The sequence below is a fragment of the Protopterus annectens genome, chromosome 9.part0 (assembly GCF_019279795.1).
Source record: "Protopterus annectens isolate FY-2018-M chromosome 9.part0, PAN1.0, whole genome shotgun sequence".
NCBI lineage: Eukaryota > Metazoa > Chordata > Ceratodontiformes > Protopteridae > Protopterus > Protopterus annectens.
In genome coordinates this window covers 1,548,774,363-1,548,794,622 of record NC_056743.1, presented here as the reverse complement: position 1 = coordinate 1,548,794,622, position 20,260 = coordinate 1,548,774,363, and the positions used below count along the sequence as shown (strand labels likewise).

General features: G+C 40.3%; 1 protein-coding gene across 1 annotated transcript in view; it reads left to right on the top strand.

Moving 5' to 3' along the window:
- LCP2 (lymphocyte cytosolic protein 2) overlaps positions 1–20,260 on the top strand; it is a 1,995,233-nt gene that overhangs the window by 1,743,869 nt on the left and 231,104 nt on the right. The window contains exon 15 of the mRNA XM_044084497.1: positions 15,657–15,669. Coding sequence (XP_043940432.1) covers positions 15,657–15,669 — 13 coding nt within the window. The remainder of the gene's footprint in view (positions 1–15,656; positions 15,670–20,260) is intronic.

The following is a 20,260-nucleotide window of genomic DNA, read 5'->3' as shown; positions in this document are numbered from 1 at the left end:
TAGAGTAGTCGCTCGAAAAGGGCAAAGTTCTTTTCTGCCTTACGCTGTGCAGGGGAAGACCTGGGAGGGATAGAGAGAGAGAGATAGAGAGAGAGCTTGTATGACCAAGTACACTTCAGATGTCTGAAATGATAGAATAAATACATAAACAATGATATTGAAATGTATATCAGCTTCCTGCTGTCAGAATCATATCATACACCCACTGCAATCTTCCCATACCCTCCATCTTTCTTAGCTCAAGACCAGGAACAAATACCCAAAATCAGGAACGGATTTCAAACGTTGCTCCTATATATTAAGAAACCTGCTAGAATGACCAGCCTTACATTAGCAAGCATTTTGCAGAGACTACGAAGTGAGAAACTCACATCCATGCCATTACTTTGGGGCTGCAATTTTACAAAGAATAGACCAAAATACCTCAACTTCTTTGCTCAAGAATTCTGCACAACGCCAAAAATAATTAGCTGACAAACTCCAAAAAAGGGACCTGGGAACATTTACCTAGTTTGCTCAAAGGTTTACACTAAGCCACTAGAGCCCAGGTTTCAAGATGTAACTCCTGAATAATTAACTTGCAGGTGAGTAATCTCATCTAAACAAACACCAGGTTCAATGCCTATGCTTTGGGAGCTTGCTTTTACAATTTTATAGCAGTTTGCCTTAGTTTTAGAGTGTGTTCTGTAGTTTAAGTGGAGTATATGCAAACAAGCTTGGATTTTTTGTTTGGGTAAGCCTAGGGAGATTTGTGCTAGTGCTGAGGACCCTTAAATAATACTTTACTTTAAAGTCTATACTAAAATGACCAGATAATGACCTGTTTTGTTTTTACAGGTTGTGGGCAAAAGTAGAGTAGTCGCTCGAAAAGGGCGAAGTTCTTTTCTGCCTTACGCTGTGCAGGGGAAGACCTGGGAGGGATAGAGAGAGAGAGATAGAGAGGGAGCTTGTATGACCAAGTACACTTCAGATGTCTGAAATGATAGAATAAATACATAAACAATGATATTGAAATGTATATCAGCTTCCTGCTGTCAGAATCATATCATACACCCACTGCAATCTTCCCATACCCTCCATCTTTCTTAGCTCAAGACCAGGAACAAATACCCAAAATCAGGAACGGATTTCAAACGTTGCTCCTATATATTAAGAAACCTGCTAGAATGACCAGCCTTACATTAGCAAGCATTTTGCAGAGACTACGAAGTGAGAAACTCACATCCATGCCATTACTTTGGGGCTGCAATTTTACAAAGAATAGACCAAAATACCTCAACTTCTTTGCTCAAGAATTCTGCACAACGCCAAAAATAATTAGCTGACAAACTCCAAAAAAGGGACCTGGGAACATTTACCTAGTTTGCTCAAAGTAACGCATTAGACAACTAAAGATGGAAGGAATGAAAATTGTAAGATTGTCTACAGGAAGCAGTTCATTGTGAACTCTGAATCTGTAAAAAAGTTGACAGATGTTAAATCTACAAGCATTTTCTAAACAATAAGAAGCACAAAACTCCAATAACTGACATTACTTACTGACTGTGATAGCATGTGATTTATAGGTAGCAAAGTCAGGAATACTCTGAAAAAATCCGGGACAGTAGAGAGACAGAGCTATGACCTCTGCCCATGCGCACACACAACTGCGTACAAACAGTCGTTCACACATACACACACACACACACACACACACACACACACACACACACACACACACACACACACACACACACACACACACACAAAATACATTATTTACTAAATCCATTCCACTCATGCACAACACAGTATAATTTTTTTAAAGACCATGTTAGTGCTAGATGGTAGGTTGAAATGATTATAATTAAGATGAGTAAATATGCTCTAACTTCAACACGGCAAATATTCCTCAGGATTATTAGTTTTTTCTGTTTGTACAACATGCAGAAAGGTGTGGAGTGAAAAAGTGAGCAGGCAGGCAATTCACAATCAGTGGGAACAAATTCAGGGCAATGAGGCAAGCCATTCCACACATACTGCAACCAGACTAGTACTATTTGGCAGGCTTGTCCGTTATTTGTCAATCTGTTCATGCTCTGCAATTGAACCAATGAAAGAGAAGAAAATCAGAGCTGTGCCATATCTGATCAGAGCATCAGACAGGACATAGATTTACTACTTAAAATCAATAGATTTACTATTTAAAATCAGAGTGCATGTCCAAATGCAGAGTGGTTGATAGGTATGTTCTCCATGGCAATGAGACAGTCAAGCTCTGATGCACTTTTTTCTTGAAAGAACTTTGGCAGACATACCTCCCCTATCCAAAATTACTGGATAAGGCAGGAATATCAGCCAAGGGAGGGAATCTATCAGCACAATTCCTTTCCCTAGATACAGATATGAAGAAATGTGCTGGTCAGCGGGTGCTGAACAGTGGTCCGCAGACAGACCTACCTCAGTTCACTGTATATTAAATATAATACTTCACTGCACTGCATTCTTACATGTCACACAACAACATGATTAGAAACAAGTCTGTAGTTTGTTACTAGTTTAAACCACATCTGACTCGGCTAGTCAAGCCAAGACCATCAAGCTAAGCATCTTTTGTTGGATTTTGCTTAATATTGAATATACTAGTACAGCTTGCACTGTTTTTAGCTGGTTTTAGTGACATTGCTTTGAATTTAAATTACTGCTTTTTTTCTGATGAAAAACAGATTTGTTCTGGGCTTGTCTTTGGTACTGTGGCAAAATTTTAGTGTGTGTTACTGGTTGGTGTGCTCTATTGAGTCTTTATAGTAAGACAAAGGAGATATGCATCTCTGTGCACCCACTGAAAGACATGTAAAGTGGTTTCTGGAGTTCTGCTACAGCTCAAACATACAGGAAAGTACATTTTTGAATTGCAGTTAAAATCAGCTTGCTAGTTATTGTTCCCTTTTAACTGTTCTGAGTATTTTTATCAGCTCTTTTACTTTGGTCACTGTACTTACAGTTAACCTGGAAACAGTCTGTTCTTGTCTAATGTGGGTGACATCTTGGAGAGCGTAATGGTTATTCTATTGAGGGAAAACAGCTGCTGCTACTTCTGCATAGCTGAGCACTATTGGCTTGATTTTACAGCTGTATTTTGTTGGTTCCTTTCCTTCGCTTGTTTGCTATTTACTGTGTGGTGTTGTGCTGAGCACACAGTTCTCTTCATGGTGTAGCTAACAGTTGATACTCTGCACAACTAAGATTTTCCCCTAAATTATTGGCACAAAACTGTCTGCCTTAATACTGTAGGCTTTAAGCATGATTGTGCAGAAGACCAAATCTACTCGTACTGATCTGTTCTAAGCTGGAACTGGCTGTGCTGAACTATTCACTGCTGCCCTAAAGAGACCGTAGAGACTCTGCTCTTCAACCCTTCTATCCAGGTATCCACCACTTCTGAGTTTTTACTACCGCCCTCAACTTTATAATTTGTGCCGACATTACCACATTCATGCTTTATTCCCCTTTGAGGGTATATCACTCAGTAGCACTGGACATCATGGAGGGCCAGCCAAACAGCCCTTCCCATTCAATTACTAGCATTCAAGCACTTGGTATCCTAAGGCAGTACAGGGACAGCCTCATGCTCACTGAAAATGAAGTTCTGCAGAACCTTGTAGATTCTACTTCTGAGAGTTGTAAATTCCTATTGAATTTGAAGGTATCCATCTCCCAGATTTCAGTATGCAATGAGCATCATATTGTCACAGTACCACCTATACAAACACAACACAAAATATTTTACACTTATGGCATAACAAATGCTTATGAAAACTTTCGGGAAATCTTAAGTTGAGGCATCAGCATCCCCCCCCACTACATCCCCTCTCTGCAGCCACACATCAACAAGTCACTGACAACAAACCACTCCCATAAATAACTGTCATAAACCAGCTTCTGAGAATGTTCTAATGATTTTTGACTCTACAGTTGGACATGCAGATTACAATATTTACCAGACTGGACAAGCCAGGATTGCTGACTTAACACAGGCACATAAGACCCTTTCTACCAGTATGTATGACAATGATATGATAGTAGACCATCTGGGAATAAATGACTTGACTCACAAAACCATGTGGAACATGCAGTGGGGCATGCTGGAATTGCTGCACATGTAACAGACCAATGGTAAGAATCTAGTTCTGAGTAGAATCCTCCCTTCACCAAAAATAATAACTAAATATAAGGAAAAGATAATTGGTTTCAGCAGCTGACTAGCCGGTGTCATTTCAGGGTATCCACTATGTATCAGCATGAGCCAAATGATAGATAGTCAAACTTGTTTTGCAAAGGATGGCTTGCATTAAGGGTTTACGCATACATTAAGGGTTTACCCATAGTGGTAAAGCTTTTTCTGCCCACAGAGCACCTTTTTAGGCTGAGTTCATCTAATAAGCAGTCCAAATTAACAATCACATCAAATCCCAAATTGGACAGCATCAGGGCAGTGCTTCTCAATGCCAGGATTCTTAAACACAAACTGCCTGATCCTGAGACATTTCTGCATCTGGAACATGTCTATATGTGTATAGTTACCAAGACATGTTTCAGCATTGCCTCAGGATGCCCATATCCACCAGGCCAGCTGCAGAGATAGCAGGGAAGTGCATGTCCATGGTGTTGGATCCTAACTGTTTATTCCACGGGGGGGGGGGGTAGGGCAAGGGAGGTTCACAGCTGACTAGCTTAGTTTCTGTTAGAATATAGATTACTAACTGCCTAAAACAAGGGTAAAGCTTGAGGTGTGAGTACTTCTCAGCAAGCAAATTAGCCACTTAGTACACAAACTAGTTGTTTAGTGTGCAGCTAATGATTCAAGAAGTTAGAGAGGTAGCTGTATAGGAAAATTCTACTTTCTGTGTCCACCCAGGGCACTGCCATCTGCTGCTATATGTCACACAATGTCAAACAAACTTGATGACTTTGTACAAACAAAAAGAAACCTCAGACAAATTAGCCCTCTGGCAAATAGTGAGCAGGCACTTGATGTGGTTCAAACAGAGCATCTCAGTTCAGAAGTGCCCTGGCCCCTCTCTACTGCCACTTAAGAGCAGACCAAAGACTTTCTGTTGTAAAAACACTGTATGTGTTCACCCAGAATGTGGGAACAATAGATTAAGGCTAGAAGCCAAACAGAAAGTGCAGGGAATCAAAGAAAATGGCCATGGCAAGAGTCCAGGACTATGGTAATTTCAAACCAAGAACAAGGTCAAAGTAGTTAATGCACAGATTAGTGATACAGCACTGGCAGATTGTCTGATTAAGTCTAGTTCAGTACTCAGCAGTAAATGTACAGTTCTGTCTGGATCTGGATGCAACCCAACAAACACTCACAATTTATCAGCAATAACAGCTAAAAAGCTGATTTGAAGTGCAAAATCTTCAAAAGCAGTACAGTTTAACAGCAGAACTTTAATTATTTGAAAAATAAGTGCAGTGCAAAACAGCCTTTTCTGACACTTATCTAACAGTAGATGAATCTGGATGCACTAAAAAGCTTCTGGAAACAATGGTGTCATCTCCATGTGAGTTGGAAATAATAACCCTAAAAGAGTTTGAGCTCTAATTTGCAGAAGGGAAAAAACTATATACAAATGTTAATTCCATAAGACCTAGTGAGCAAATGACAAAATATTTCTACCAATTCCATTCAAAACCCAAGAAGTTTGACTTGAGGAGGCTACCTCTACAAAGAGGCCAGTCACAAGTGGAGTCTCTCAGGGATCAGTCCTTGGACTGCTCCTTTTTGGCATTTAATTCCTCAGAAGTCAAGGCCAATGTCAGTGGTCTCTGGCTGACTAAATTTGCAGATGACTGCAAATTAGGAGCTGTCACTGAATCTCACACTGACACAAATGTTCTCCAGGAGGGGCTAACACAGACAGACAACTGGTGTCAGAGCCATTGACTAAAACCAAATGCCAAGAAATGCGTAATAGTATGCTTTGGGAAGTCATCCATCCCTGGTAACTATCACATTGACGACACACCCCTTAGAGTTGACCCAGTAGTCACGGACGTAGGGCCACACATAGATAGTAATCTAGCCTTTGACCATTATGTGTCTACAGTGGTGAGGAAATCATTCTATATTGCACAACCTATAAACAAAGGTATGGTCATCTAAGTCCAGGGAAGTCATTGTTCCATTGTATTTTGCATTCATCAGACCTATCATTGAGTACAATGCCCCCTTTGGTATGTACCTAACCAGGCATATCCAACAACTGTAATGTCCACAAATGTTCCTCACTAAAAGAATACAGGGCATAAGTAAAATGTCCTATGCAGACCACCTCAAGGCCCTATCCCTGTATTCTGTCTCCTACAGGCTTTTGAGGGGAGATCTATGCCTGGCATACAGCGCATTGTCAGACCCCACTCTGATGGACCTCCTGCATAGCCACAAAACAATCAGCACCAGAATTACCCGTTCTAAAGACTTAAACCTTCCCTGTGATATAAATAGGTCCTGCTGGAGATGTATGTATCCCAGAGACTACCGTGTCTATGGAACAGGCTCCCCATCCATGTGAAGCAGAGTTCCTCCCTAAACCAATTGAAGTGCAACTTGGACAATTGGATGAGAAAATGGAAATTCATCCCTGGTTTGGCACCTGTGTCTCTAATGGACACAGGTAACCTGTAAATGGTTCATCTCCCAGGCCCCTGCTTACACTTATCAGTGGTATCAAAACTTGTCAGAGATTTTGGATGCATGACTAGGCTTTAAAAGACCCTTGTGGTAGTTAGCCTAGTAAACAACTATGAACCTATGAACTTATAAAATCAGTTCTTAATTTGTTTAGAACAGCTAGAAGATACTAACCAATCAGGAAATGTACTTTAATGAATCTGATGCATCATTCATAAAGCCATTAGCTATTCAGAATGTTCCACTAGTCACAAATATGCACTTCTTTAACTAGACAGTTGGAATACCCAAATCCTATTCTATAGGACAAGCATTTCTTAAAGGGAACAGCATGATTCTTACCACTTCAAATTCAAACAAGAGCCTCCATGCAAGATTTGAAGGAGTCAACCACCTGCTCTCCCTTAACTCAAAACTTGATGTATTTTAACTTTAATTGGTGATCACATCGCTTCTGTTCACTGATACTTATTTTTATGTGGTGGGCTGCAAGGCATCATATTACCCCTGTATCATTCAGCTATAATCACCACTCAACCAGTATAGAACCAACTTTTAGAATTCTTCAAACTATTTTTAAATAAGCCTGAAATAAACTAATTTGCTTTTAAAAGGCAATAAATGTTAACTCTTATTACAGACTAGAATGCATTCTGTTTGTGATCTACATTATCTGGTGGGCATAAAGATTTTACCTTTGTATGATAGATACTGCAATTGTTACAAATAATGTTTAAATCTGTCAGTATTGTACCTTCTAACAGCAGCCAGTTCAATGTAAAGTCGCCTTGTCTAGTATTGTTTTCATATCACATTACAGGTTCAGCACCAGAAAACAAAGTATTGAATTTTAGTTCCAAGAGATAATTTAGCAACAGTCAATGACTTTGTATCAGTAATACTTTATCCATAAATGGCATGATTTGATAACAACAATAAAGCCTCAGTGATCAAACAAATAAACCAGCCATGGGCATACCAGCACTTCTCACACACTGGAGTGTATTACTGCTATTATGCAATGCCATTATTTTAAAAAAGGAACTGTTTTTCCTTTTTAAATAATGGTATATGACATATGAGTAAGATGGGGGGTTTCCAGGATAGAATGGCCCATGCTTCATGACCCCATCAGATATCAAAACTCAATATCAAACTATTGGAGTTCTGCACTGCTCATTGCCTGCAGGCCTTACAAAGAATCCTACCTAAAAGTCCACTAGCCAGTCATATGGACAACATAATGATGGTTTGATGCATCAACAAACAAGGGAGAGCATGCTCATTCCCACTCTGCAGAAAATTTATAAAGCTGTGGGACTGGCCCTATTCCACAACCAGTTCAGTGGCAGTATACATATAAGGACACTCAGACATACTGTATCTAAAGCCATATGCACAATTCATCAGAGCTGCTCTTGGTTTGGCTACTTTGCCTGAGAGTTACAGAGCATGTGCTGCATCTAAAGCCATCCACTGCTAAATAAAAATAAGTATAGTTTTGCACTTCTGATTATTGGAAGGTGCTGGCTGAAAGCTTATTGTGTATTCTCCTGATTAGTCTCCTGAGTAGTCTGTAGGCATTGCTGCTGTAAAACCTGTTTTTTCTGATTCTACATAAGCCTAGTATTTGCATGGTTTGTGCTCAGTTCCTCAGAGTTGCTCTTGGTTTGGTTACTTCGCCTGAGAGTTAGAGAATCTGCTGCATCTAAAGCCATCTGCTGCTAAAAGAATGAAAATGACTATTTTGTACTTCTGCTGATTATTTTTACTGTATTTCATAAGAATCCTATATTAATTGTTACATCTTTAACAATTTAGTAGAGTTTCAAAGCTGACCTGTTTCCGCAGCTATTGTAGTGCCTGTCTGCTAGTTTTACAGGACTCCAGTATCTAGATTGTGTGGTTTCCCTACACTTGAGATTTAAAGCTAACATTTTTACATTAGCAGGGTTTTCTGGGACAGAAGTATGCTGTAGCAGACCTCTCTGAATTGGGAGCTGCTGGTTGAAAGCTTACTGTGTGATGTCCTCATTGGTTTGTAGGCTTTGCTGTTGTAAAACTTATTGTTCTGATTTTATATAAGCCCAGTGTTTGTGCTAGGCTGCTTTCCATGTAATAGCAGTCAGCAGTGCCCTGTATTGACACAAATGCTTTCAAGTTAAGATTTCCCATAAAATGCCTGTTTCTGCAACCTTCTCCATTCCCCCTGCTGTTCTAGGAGCATTTGAATTGTGAGCAGAGCAGCATCCTCTTGTTGGATCACTGCAGTTTACACTGAGTATAGCACCCATTCTTTGTCCATGTGCTGTCATCCCAGTTGAGTTTAATCTCCCTACTCTTCTCCCTGGTTAAACCCATAGTAAAAAACCTGAAACCATGGATAGGCACTTTCCTGCTATCCCTGTGACCAGCTTCGTGGACATGGGCATCCTGAAGCAATGTAGCAATTGTCTCATGTATACTTATAACTACGCAATCCTGAAACAAACAAGCAAAGTATGTGAGAGATGTAGTTACACTGTGACAATTAAGGCACATACTGATAAATCAAATGACAAACAGGCTGTCAGCACATGCACATCATTTCCCTCACTGAATAAGGTTTCAACACATAAACCCATATATGAGGAGGTACTCACAGGTAACTTAGTAAAACCTTAGAGGCCTCCCTTACACTCCCCTCAGAAACCACATGCAAACAAAACCATGTCAACACCAACCACTTCACATAAAAATGCACATCACAGTTTCTTCACAAGCAAGCTCCTAGGATAAAACACCACACATTCAAACATCTTGGTCATAGGAGACTATATCACGAGACACATGGATGTCCACCAGGTTGGATAAAGAGAGGGTTACAGTCAGTTGCCTTTCAGGGGTCACGATTCATCAGATCACACAGGCACTCAGGTCACTCAACCACAAGTACCAGTATGACTCAGTCATAGTCCATGTAGGTGTGAATGACCTGAGATGCACCTCTATGGACTATATGAAGAGAGACATGATGAACCTCTCTGAATACATGCCAAAGGTGGGTATGTGCCATGCATTGAGCAGCATTCTACCATCACCAAGAATGATACCATAATACAAATAGAAAATGACTGACTTCAATAATTAGCTTAGCTACTGGTGTTATTCCAAGGGAATCCAGTATTTGTCTGCCTGGGATGACATGATCGATAGACCATGCTGCTTTGCCAGAGATGGTCTGCACCTGTCATGCTAGGCTTTTGATACTGGCCAAGGCATTAGCCACTCCCATAGTGCCTTTTTTTTAGGCAGTGCCAAACTAACAGACCTACCAATGTACCAAATTCTTCTAATGCCAAGCTGAAGGTACTGCTGCTCAGTGCTAGGAGTCTTAACAAAAAACTGCACTCCCTGGAAGCTCCCCTTGCCCTGGAGAATGCTGACATCTGCATAGTTACAGAGATGTGGTTCAAAGCTGCAAAAACACTCCAGCAATTCAAAGCTACAGTGCCTATCACACATTCAGAACCACCCTCTGAAAAGGAAAAATGAAAGGAGGAGGTGTTTCCATTTACATAAAAAAATTACATCTCAAGATTGGTCAAGCAGGATGATTCGCTTGAGCTACTCCATGTCCAGCTGACCATAGGCAAAATCTCCCACCATATCGTAGTTAGTTACAGGTCCCAAACCATGAACCATGAAAACCACCCTGCATACCTGAAGTTACTATAATCACTTACCATTCAGTCCAACACATTACTCATGGTGATTTTAACTACCCCTCAGTGAACTAACAACATACAGAAACACTAACATGCAGGCTCAGAGATTACTGGATATTGTCAATGTAAATGCTCTGGAACAACTGGTCTGCTCTACCATTAGGTGCTTAAATATCCTTGACATAGTACTCACAAACATAGGGGAACATAAGGTCATATCATAAATCGGTCACATTTGATATAAAGGTAATGGTAGAACCCTCATCAAATCCTAAAACCCTAAAGAATTTTTCCAAGGCAAATTACTTTCTATTAAGTGATAGCACAAGTAATTTTAAAGCTCTTCCTAACCCCAAAAACATGGAGGCCTATGCAGAAGTATAACATGAATGCCTTGTACAACCACTTAAACATTGGCATAGAAATGGCAGTACCTAAACAAACTAAACCCAGGTCTAGCCAGAAAAACAAGTCACCTTGGTGGAACCCAAGCATAAATAGACTATACAACAGAAGGAAGAAATTTCTGTCTGGAAGTAAGAGGGAGGGTGCACAACAGAGAAAAAATCCTTCATTAGTCTTAACAGGCAAATCAGGGAACTAGACAAGTCTCATCCCAAGCAAAGGATAACCACACAGCATTTTTTAGTTAAGACCAAAATTTTAAAGAAAACATTCAACAATGTGCTGAGTTGGTTGTAGATGGCACTACCTATACTCAGCCAGAAGAAATAGCAAACCTGATGGCTGGTAAATTCAACTCATATTTCACCCCGTCATCACATCTGGGCACTCTACATGAAATACCACCTACCATTCCTTTGCCTGTTATCAAAAAAGAACAGGTCGTCACTTTGGTCTCCAGAACTAGAAATATGGCATCAAAGGGCCATGAAGGAATCCTTGGATGCCTATTAAATAGCTCGAAACATGACCTAGCAGACCCACTTGTATCTTTATTTAACCACAGTCTTCAGACAGGCTTTGTCCCAGTAGAGCAGAGCAGAGGACAGCAACAGTCATCCCTCTGCACAAAGGGGGAGCATCAGTGGAACCAGTAAACTACTGACTCATAAGTCTGATTAGCCTCATATGCAAGGCTTTGGAAAGGATAATCATATTCATGATTAACAAAAACACAGGAAATCTCCAGACTCAAGACCCAACCAAATTTGGCTTTACCAAGGGCAGGTCCTGCCTGCTCAGTCTAGTGGGCTTCTTTGAGAAGATCACTAAAGCCATGGATGATGGTAAGTCAATATATACCACCTACCTTGACCTGGCCAAGGCATTTGACACAGTACCCACTCAGGTATTATAGATAAACTCACAAAATTAGGCATAAACTTCTACATCACCAGAGCTCATGGATAGGGCACATGTTTGGGATATACGTCTCAGAAGACAGATGTAGATGGTCTTTGGCTGACAAAGTTTGTTGATGACTGCAAGATGGTGCAATCACTGACTCAAATGATCTTGATATCCTACCAAAAGGACTGATGTAGACTAATGACTGGTATCAGAGCCACAGCCTCAAACTAAATGCGAAGAAGTGCATAATAATACCCTTGGGAAATCAAATATCCCTGCAAATTACAACATTGATAGCACCCCCTCAGAGTGGACCCAGTAGTGAGAGATCTGGGTACTCAGATAGTAATCTGAACTTTGACTAACATGTGTCCACAGTGGTGAAGAAATCCTTCTATGTGGCCCAGTTTATAAGTAAGGACATGGCATCCAGATCTACTCGGCCCTCATCAGACCAATAATTGAGTACAATGCACCCTTTGGCATGTACCTAGCCAGGCATCTGCAACAACTGAAGCATACTCTGAGGTTTCTGACCAAAAAATGGCAGGTATAATTAACATGTCATATGCAGACTAATTAAAAACCCTATTACTGTATTCATTTTCCTACCAGTTACTGAGTTGTGATCTATGCCTGACCTACAAGGCAGTCTGACCCAGCCCTGATGAAAATGTTGCATATTCACAAAACTAACTGCATGAGGGTTACCTGCTCCAAGGATCTAAACCTGATCTGTAAAATGAATAGATCGTACTGGAGAGACAGATATGTGTCCCAGAGATTTCCCTCCTCTGAAGTAGGCTTCCTATTGATGTGAAGAAGAGCCCTTCCCTGACCATCTTCAAGTGCAGTCTAGACCAATGGATGGGAAAATCACAAATTCACTCCTGGGGTGGCGCCCATGTCCCTTAGCACACAGACTGTCGGTAAAAATTGTCAAAATCCCACTTGCTGACCCTTGTTATGTTTCTTCTAGGGGGATAAAATTGGGTAAAATCTGGATAAAACTGACAAGGATTGCAAGGGCTCTTGAGCTGTTAGCCTGCTAATCTCTTATGAACCTATGAAACTATGAACAAGCTGGACAGGAACCTTTACCACATGAGAAGTTGGTAGACCATGGAACAGTAAAGAAAATCTTCTGGATTTGGGCAGCAACTGATAGACCTTTTCACATTATCATCAAAATCAAAATGACAGAATTTTACTGTCTCTCTATCTTGCTGGTGACTGCAAGACCTCTTAGTAGCCATTACCACTCATTCTCAGAAAAATTTAAGAGGCCTGGATGGTGAAATTCAGGGTGATACTGCTGTCCCCTTATTGATTTACAGAGGTATGGTTTCCACTACCAATTCTTCACACTCTGAAATGCCCCAGTGAGGCTCATTCCATGTAAGAGCTCAATATCTCACCTCTTAGGCATACTCTATCCAGCCATCAATACCCTCAAGTCATCAATCTGGCTTCTCCAGTTTTAAATGTGGCTAACAGCACTAAATTCATATTGAAGTTCAGAGAGATTTTAGTCTACTCATAGAAGCTCTTTGTAATGAAAACGTACAAGGAAAATGGAAAAGTGGAAACGTTTTGTCCACTGGACAGGCAAGGAATAGAGAGAATCTCAGAAGGCACCCCTAAACAAGATTTAAGATACTTGGTAGAACTCTTTCAGAGTGTCATTATTCCTCCCTTAATGCACCCCTGGTTGCAGTCTCTAATTTCCAGCAGGGTCAACGCTTACCATCCTTAGTCACCCGGTGGCAGTCTCTAATTTCCAGCAGGGTCAGTGCTTACCATCCTTAGTCACCCAGTGGCAGTCTCTAATTTTCAGCAGGGTCAGTGCTTACGATCCTTAGTCACCTGGTGACAGTCTCTAATTTCTAGCAGGGTCAATGCTTACCATCCTTAGTCACCTGGTAGCAATTTCTAATTTCCACCAGGGTGACTGCTTACCATCCTTAGTCACCCAGTGGCAGTCTCTAATTTCCAGCAGGGTCAATGCCTACCATCCTTAGTCACCGCTAAGGTTAGCAAGGCATTCTTAAATGATGCCTTTTATATGAGATCATATCTCTCAACTGTCCAGATTTTTGCTCATATTTTTAGTCTATTCCTCATAAAATATATGGCTTTCCAGTATATCACTGAAGACAAAAGTCACTAAATAATGACATTCATTTGAGTTTAAGACTTTATATCTTTCAGAAAATGGATGTTAACACAAATCTTGTTATACTAACAACTCTCTATATTTATAAGAGCAATATTTAAAACCTGTCCTGTTTTTGGGTGTTTGTCCTCACATTGTTTTTGGCTTTGTCCAGGTTTCCCATGCTAAGTGGTTTAGAGGTGTGTATGAGGCCCTCAATACGGGAACCCCTGTGTCATACTGGGACCACATGTTTAATTTTGGGGGTGCTGGTAGACACCCATTTTGAGTATGCTGCTAAAGCAGACCACTGTTTCCTGTCCTAGAAAGCACATTTACTGGTGGTTATAACATCTGACAGAAGGGTTTCAGAATTGGAAGCCTTATTGGTCAACTACTCTTTTATTTCATATTCCACAATGACTGAGGCATGCTAAGGAGAAACCCTTCCTTCATACCAAAAGCGTCAACTGAAACAAACCTAATACAGCAATTCAAATTACCTGTGTTCTTGCCCAGCTACCCGAACAGGAGGGAATATCCCCTGCATACCTCTCAACGTCTTAGAGCAAGAAATCTAGACAAAGGCCCAAAAATAGGGACAATTTTTAAATATTGCTCATAGAATAACATGTTTTGCATTAGCATGAATTTTCTAAATTATATGAAGTTCAAAACTCACATCTGTCATTATTTTCAAACTTCAGTCTTTAAAGAGTTGCCACTAATTTGCCAAAAAAACACAATTTTATGAAAAATGGACCAAAAATATGAGGCAAAAATCTGTACAGTTCAGAGGTATGATTCCTTGCATTGCAAGGAGGCCAGCAGAATACTAAGATACTATAGAAGCAGACCTAAAGACTTATGAATGACTGGTTATCCCTTTATGTCCTTTACACCATAAAGAAAGGCATTTTGGATATCCAAATTCATCCTGCCTGAATGGATATTAGATTGCATAAAATTCTATTACAGTAAAGTAGACCATGGCTTGGCAGCACCCCTTAAAGCTCACTCAACCAAAGCAGTGGCTCCTTCTGCAGCATTCACCTCAGTAAATGTCATCTGCACAGAAGAAACACATGTACCAAACCTTATAAGTAAGATACTGCCTCCAGCACACAGTCTTTCTTTAAGGTTATGCTGGTTAAGGGTGCATTTTCCTAGTCAGCTCACCCCACTCACTTCAGGTATATAGCTGGATACTTAACCTTGACTGTCACTGAAGATGGACTGCTTCTTACCAGATACAGAAATGACATACCTATCAGAATACCAGATGTGGTAAGACAGCCAATCTATCCAGGGGCATCCAGTCAGTCACCACCCCCATCCCCAGCAGACAGCAGCAGGCAGCTGACTCACACTGACATTCTGGTGCCTGTCTTAGTCTTCTTGTACTTATCAGAGTATCTCATGACAAATCCACAGAATGCCACGGGAGAGATGGCAGCTAACTTCAAAGTCCTAAATGGATCTTACACCCGCAGCTTCTATTCTTGTGCGTGACTGAACAGGGGAAAACTGCTTAAAGATTTAGCCTTGTTGTATGTACATGACTTTCATTTAGTACTTGTTCTCATGTGAAAAAATATACTGCCAGTAAGTAAATCTTGCATAAAACTTAATCCAAAGCTGACTGCTGCTGCTGTTTATGATGCTGATTATTACAGGTGGAATGTTCTGCAGATATTTATATAATCCTAATAGATACAGAGATAAGAAGATAGACAGAATATAAAATCCCAGCTATTGAAAATTAACTAATGTATTTTTTCTTTCTTTTTTAAAACAGGAAGAAGAAGATGGTAAGTAAAAGAAACTATGATGAGCATATAGACTGCTTTTGTGCCTTAATGTCTACCTGGTTTATAAAAATGAATCTTCACATGTATTACAACATTATATGTATATATATATATATATATATATATATATATAGAGAGAGAGAGAGAGAGAGATAGAGACAGGAAAGTGGGTTGGAGGGGTGAAAGTGTGAGTTAGGGTTACAGTCAGGGATGAGTGAAGGGCAGGTGGTGTATGTTTCTATATGAGTTTGTGTATTTTAGGGTTAGGGTCAGGGTTAGGTTAGGAGATAAGTTATAGTGTTCTTTCTGTGTATTTGTGAATGGTTGTGTGTCTGAGTGTGTCTTGTGTAGTGGCAGTGTTACAGAAAGGCTTTTATGATAGCAAGGTGTGGGATTAGGGTTGAGGGAAGGGACAGCATTAGGGTTAGGTTAGCACCCATTATTAATGTGGTGCAGGGGGCGGAGCTCCCCATCCTCTTTAGTAATGGGTGCTAACCCTAATCTTAATACTGCCCCTTCCCTCAACCTTAACCCTAAACCTTACCTTCATAAAAACCTTCCCATAACACTGCCACTATTCAGATGAATTTCAGTCTAGTGCTATGGGAGGTTGTTAATATCAGAAGGGGAAATAGGTTTCCTTTCTCGATATTATTTCAGTCAAAGGGCGGCCACGGTAGTGCAGCGGTTAGCATTGCCGCCTCACAGCAAGAGGTTCTATGGTTCAATTCTCAGCTGGGGTGTCTTCTGTGCGGAGTCTGCATGTCCTCCCTGTGGTCATGTGGGTTTCCTCCGGGTGCTCCAGTTTCCTCCCACATCCCAAAGACATGCTGTAGGTGGATTGGAGACTCCAAATTGGCCCTAGGTGTGAGTGTGTGTGTGCATGCGTGTGCCTTCTGTGGAAGGTTGGGCGCCGGGCTGGCACCTCAGCACCGTTAAACTCCACTGCCAATCATGAGGAGACAGGTGATCCGCTGTGGCAACCACTAACCGGGAAAAAGCCAGAAGAAGAAGATATTATTATAGTCAACATTTTTGTTTTCGATATTTTCTTTATTTTGTATGTTAAACTTTTTTGTAGGTGTTTTCAATTCAACATTAAATTAGTTGAATCATACAAAATAGACAAAATAGAACTCTCTCTCTCTCTCTCTATATATATATATATATATATATATATATATATATATATAATATATATATATATATATATATATATATATATATATATATATAATGTGTGTGTGTGTGTGTGTGTATATATATAGGTTCATAGGTAGGTACTAGGCTATCTGCCCAAAGGCATTTATAAGCCAAGCCAGAATGTGTTGGCTTTCGCTGCCCCCTTAGATTAGTTCCCTGTGCCTCTGTCCAGCAGAGCCAATGAAGTGATCCCTGGGGTAAACTTTCTGTTTCCCATCCACTCGTCAAGGTTTCTCTTGAAGAGTGTTAGCGAGGAGCTCTGCCAAATGTAGATTGGAATCTTGTTCCAAATCATGGGAAGTCTCTGGGACAGGAATCTATCCCTCCAGCACCTCCTATTTATTGTTGTGGTGAGGTTTAGATCCCTAGAGTGTGTGGCTCGAGGAGATAAGGTTTTCTTTAGGTGGGGCATGTCCATCAATTCTGGGTTGGACATGGCCTTGTATGTCAGGCAGAGATCAACTCTGAGTAGGTGGTATGCAACCGAGTACAGCTGGAGTTTCTTCAGTCGAGCTGCATAGGGAATCTGTTTGAGGCCAGTGATCCTCTTGGTGAGGTACTTCTGTGGTCTTTCCAGCTGTCGCAGGTGTCTTGCAAGGTACATCCCAAATGGGGAGTTGTACTCTATGATGGGTCTGATGAGTGATGAGTAGAGGAGCACAATGACCTCTTTTGATCTGGATGCGAACCCTTTTGTGATTAGGTGGGCCACATAGAAGGATTTTCTAACCACTTTGGCAATGTGATTATCAAAGGAGAGATCGCTATCTACCTGGGTCCCCAGATCCCTTAGTATGCTTTCCATATTTACGGGACTACCATCTATGTGGTAGTTTGTGGGTACTTGTTTTTTTCCAAATAGGATGACTATGCACTTTTTGGCATTTTGCTTGAGGCCATGATTTTGACACCAGGTATTAGTCTCAGTGAGACCCTTTTGGAGGATGTCTGTGTCAGCCGGAGAGTCAATTATAGCCCCTAGTTTGCAGTCGTCTGTGAACTTGGTCAGCCATAGTCCTCCTGTGCTTGCCTGTACATCTGAAAAGTATATGCCGAACAGGAGAGGTCCTAGGACTGAGCCCTGGGGAACGCCACTTGTAACCGGTTTAGAGTTGGACCTAGCTCCCGCAACTCTCACCATGTGGGTTCTGTCCATGAGCCAGTTGGCAACCCATCTTGTGACATAGGGGTTTATGTTCAGGCTGGTGAGCTTGTCTATAATACCAGAATGGGGAATGGTGTCAAAGGCCTTTGCAAGGTCTAGGTAAGCTGTGTGTACCACCTTTCCCTCGTCAATAGCCTTGGTAACTGTCTCAAAGAAAACAGTACCAAACTCCAGTAGCACCACCAAGGAACGCTCCAGTACACAAATTAGAAGAAAACAAAAAAGGAGCGTAACATCATAGACATAAAACTGGAAGTTTAATACAACAAAAACAAGAACAGGATAAGCACTTTCGGTATGCGCTTTCCTCAGATCCTGAAAACAATTCCTACAAACAACTATTTAAGAACCAGCTAACCAATCTAGTTAAAAGGCAATTAAGCAATTAAAAAATGAGGCAATGAAACATAGCAACACTTACTCCCCATTTGCATAGTGCACTTGTAACAAAAACATGTTTTAACATAACTTAGATCCAAGCTTAGAACAAAACTACATTTTGTTAAATACAATCAGCATAGCATATTAAAACTTATAGTAAATAAATAAAACATTGCTGTCATAACCATTACACAGCTTGTGAATCTGTTAAAAACTCAGAGCTCATACTGTTAACATGGCAGGTTCACAACCATAATATTAAAGAAGCAACAGTCACAGCCTGATTAAAAATGAGGCAATGAAACAGCAATACTTACTCCCCATTTGCATAGTGCACTTGTAACAAAAACATGCTTTAAAATAACTTAAATCCAAGCTTAGAACAAAACTACATTTTGTTAAAGACAATCAGCATAGCATGCTAAAACTTATAGTAAAACACTGCTGTCATAACTATTACACAGCTTGTGAATCTGTTAAAACTCAGAGCTCGTAATGGTAACATATCAGGTTCACAACCATAATATTAAAGAAGCAACAGTCACAGCCTGATATACAACAAACAAATAACTATTGTCATCGCATAAAAGTCTGATGAACACTCAGAATTCATACTATGAACAAAATAGACACAAAACTCACCCATTAATAGAAGAATACACTATAACTCCAAACTTAAAAGATGTCATGTTAACATCTATGAAAGAAATGAAAGCATGCATAAAGACCTATTCTATAGAAAGTGTACAGAAGGAATATTACAAAGCTGACATCTGTAACAAAGATGGATAGGAAGTAAAAAATAAAAAAATATATATAATGAGCTTCCTTAATGGCAAAAAGTCAATCTTCGTTCCTTCAGGAATGGTTTAAGTGGAACAACACCATTAAGTCCTGGGAAACAATCAGCCCTTAAGTCCGTTATCCATTTAGATTCTTCCATTTCCATTTGATTTGTTACATCCCCTTCTCTTATAGTTGGATGAACCATTGCAAGGACCATAAATCTAAATGTATGGATGGCATTATCTCGAATATGAGCATACAACGCATTCGTAACAACCTTAATGCGCATATCAGATTGATGCTTAAAGATTCTTTCTTTTAGCATCCTATTCATTTGGCCCACATAGAAACATGGGCAAAAAGTACAGGTAGCAACATATACCACATTCTTACTATTACAATTGGCATTTCCAAAAAACTGGTATGTCCTTCCTGTAACTGGATGTGTAAAAACATTACTGGTATTGATAACAGTACAGCCTTTACAACTGCCACATTTCCGTGTGCCAGAACATGTATGTTCATTCCTTTTGGCTTTGCAGCTTTTACTGCAAAGCAACCTCTTTAGATTTTTCTTGTTCTGAAAACTAAAATGAGGTGTAGTCCCTGCTTTTTATTTCAGTCTATTGTCTGATGTTAACACAGGCCAGTATTTTTTGATTATTCCACATACTGTAGAATTATCACTACTGTAAGTAAGGCTGACCCTCATGGTCCCCTGCCCTACATTAGGACGTACTCTATCGTCTTTCATCACTTCACTTGTCATTCCATTAATATACTGTTGAGAGTAGCAGGGTCTACCCTTATTCTTTCTCAGATCTCTTGCATGATCGATTGTTATTCCTTCTCTGACTGGCCTATGACCACGATCCTTGAAACCTTGGAACAGTTTATTGCTTTCCATGAGAAAGGTACCATCCTGAGTACATAGCCTGGACCCTCTAGTGACTTGGTTGTCAATCACATTGCGGAAAATATGCCTTGGATGCATACTGGAAAAATGCACCATATGGTTCCTCCACATAGGTTTCCGATACAGCATAGTATTTATCC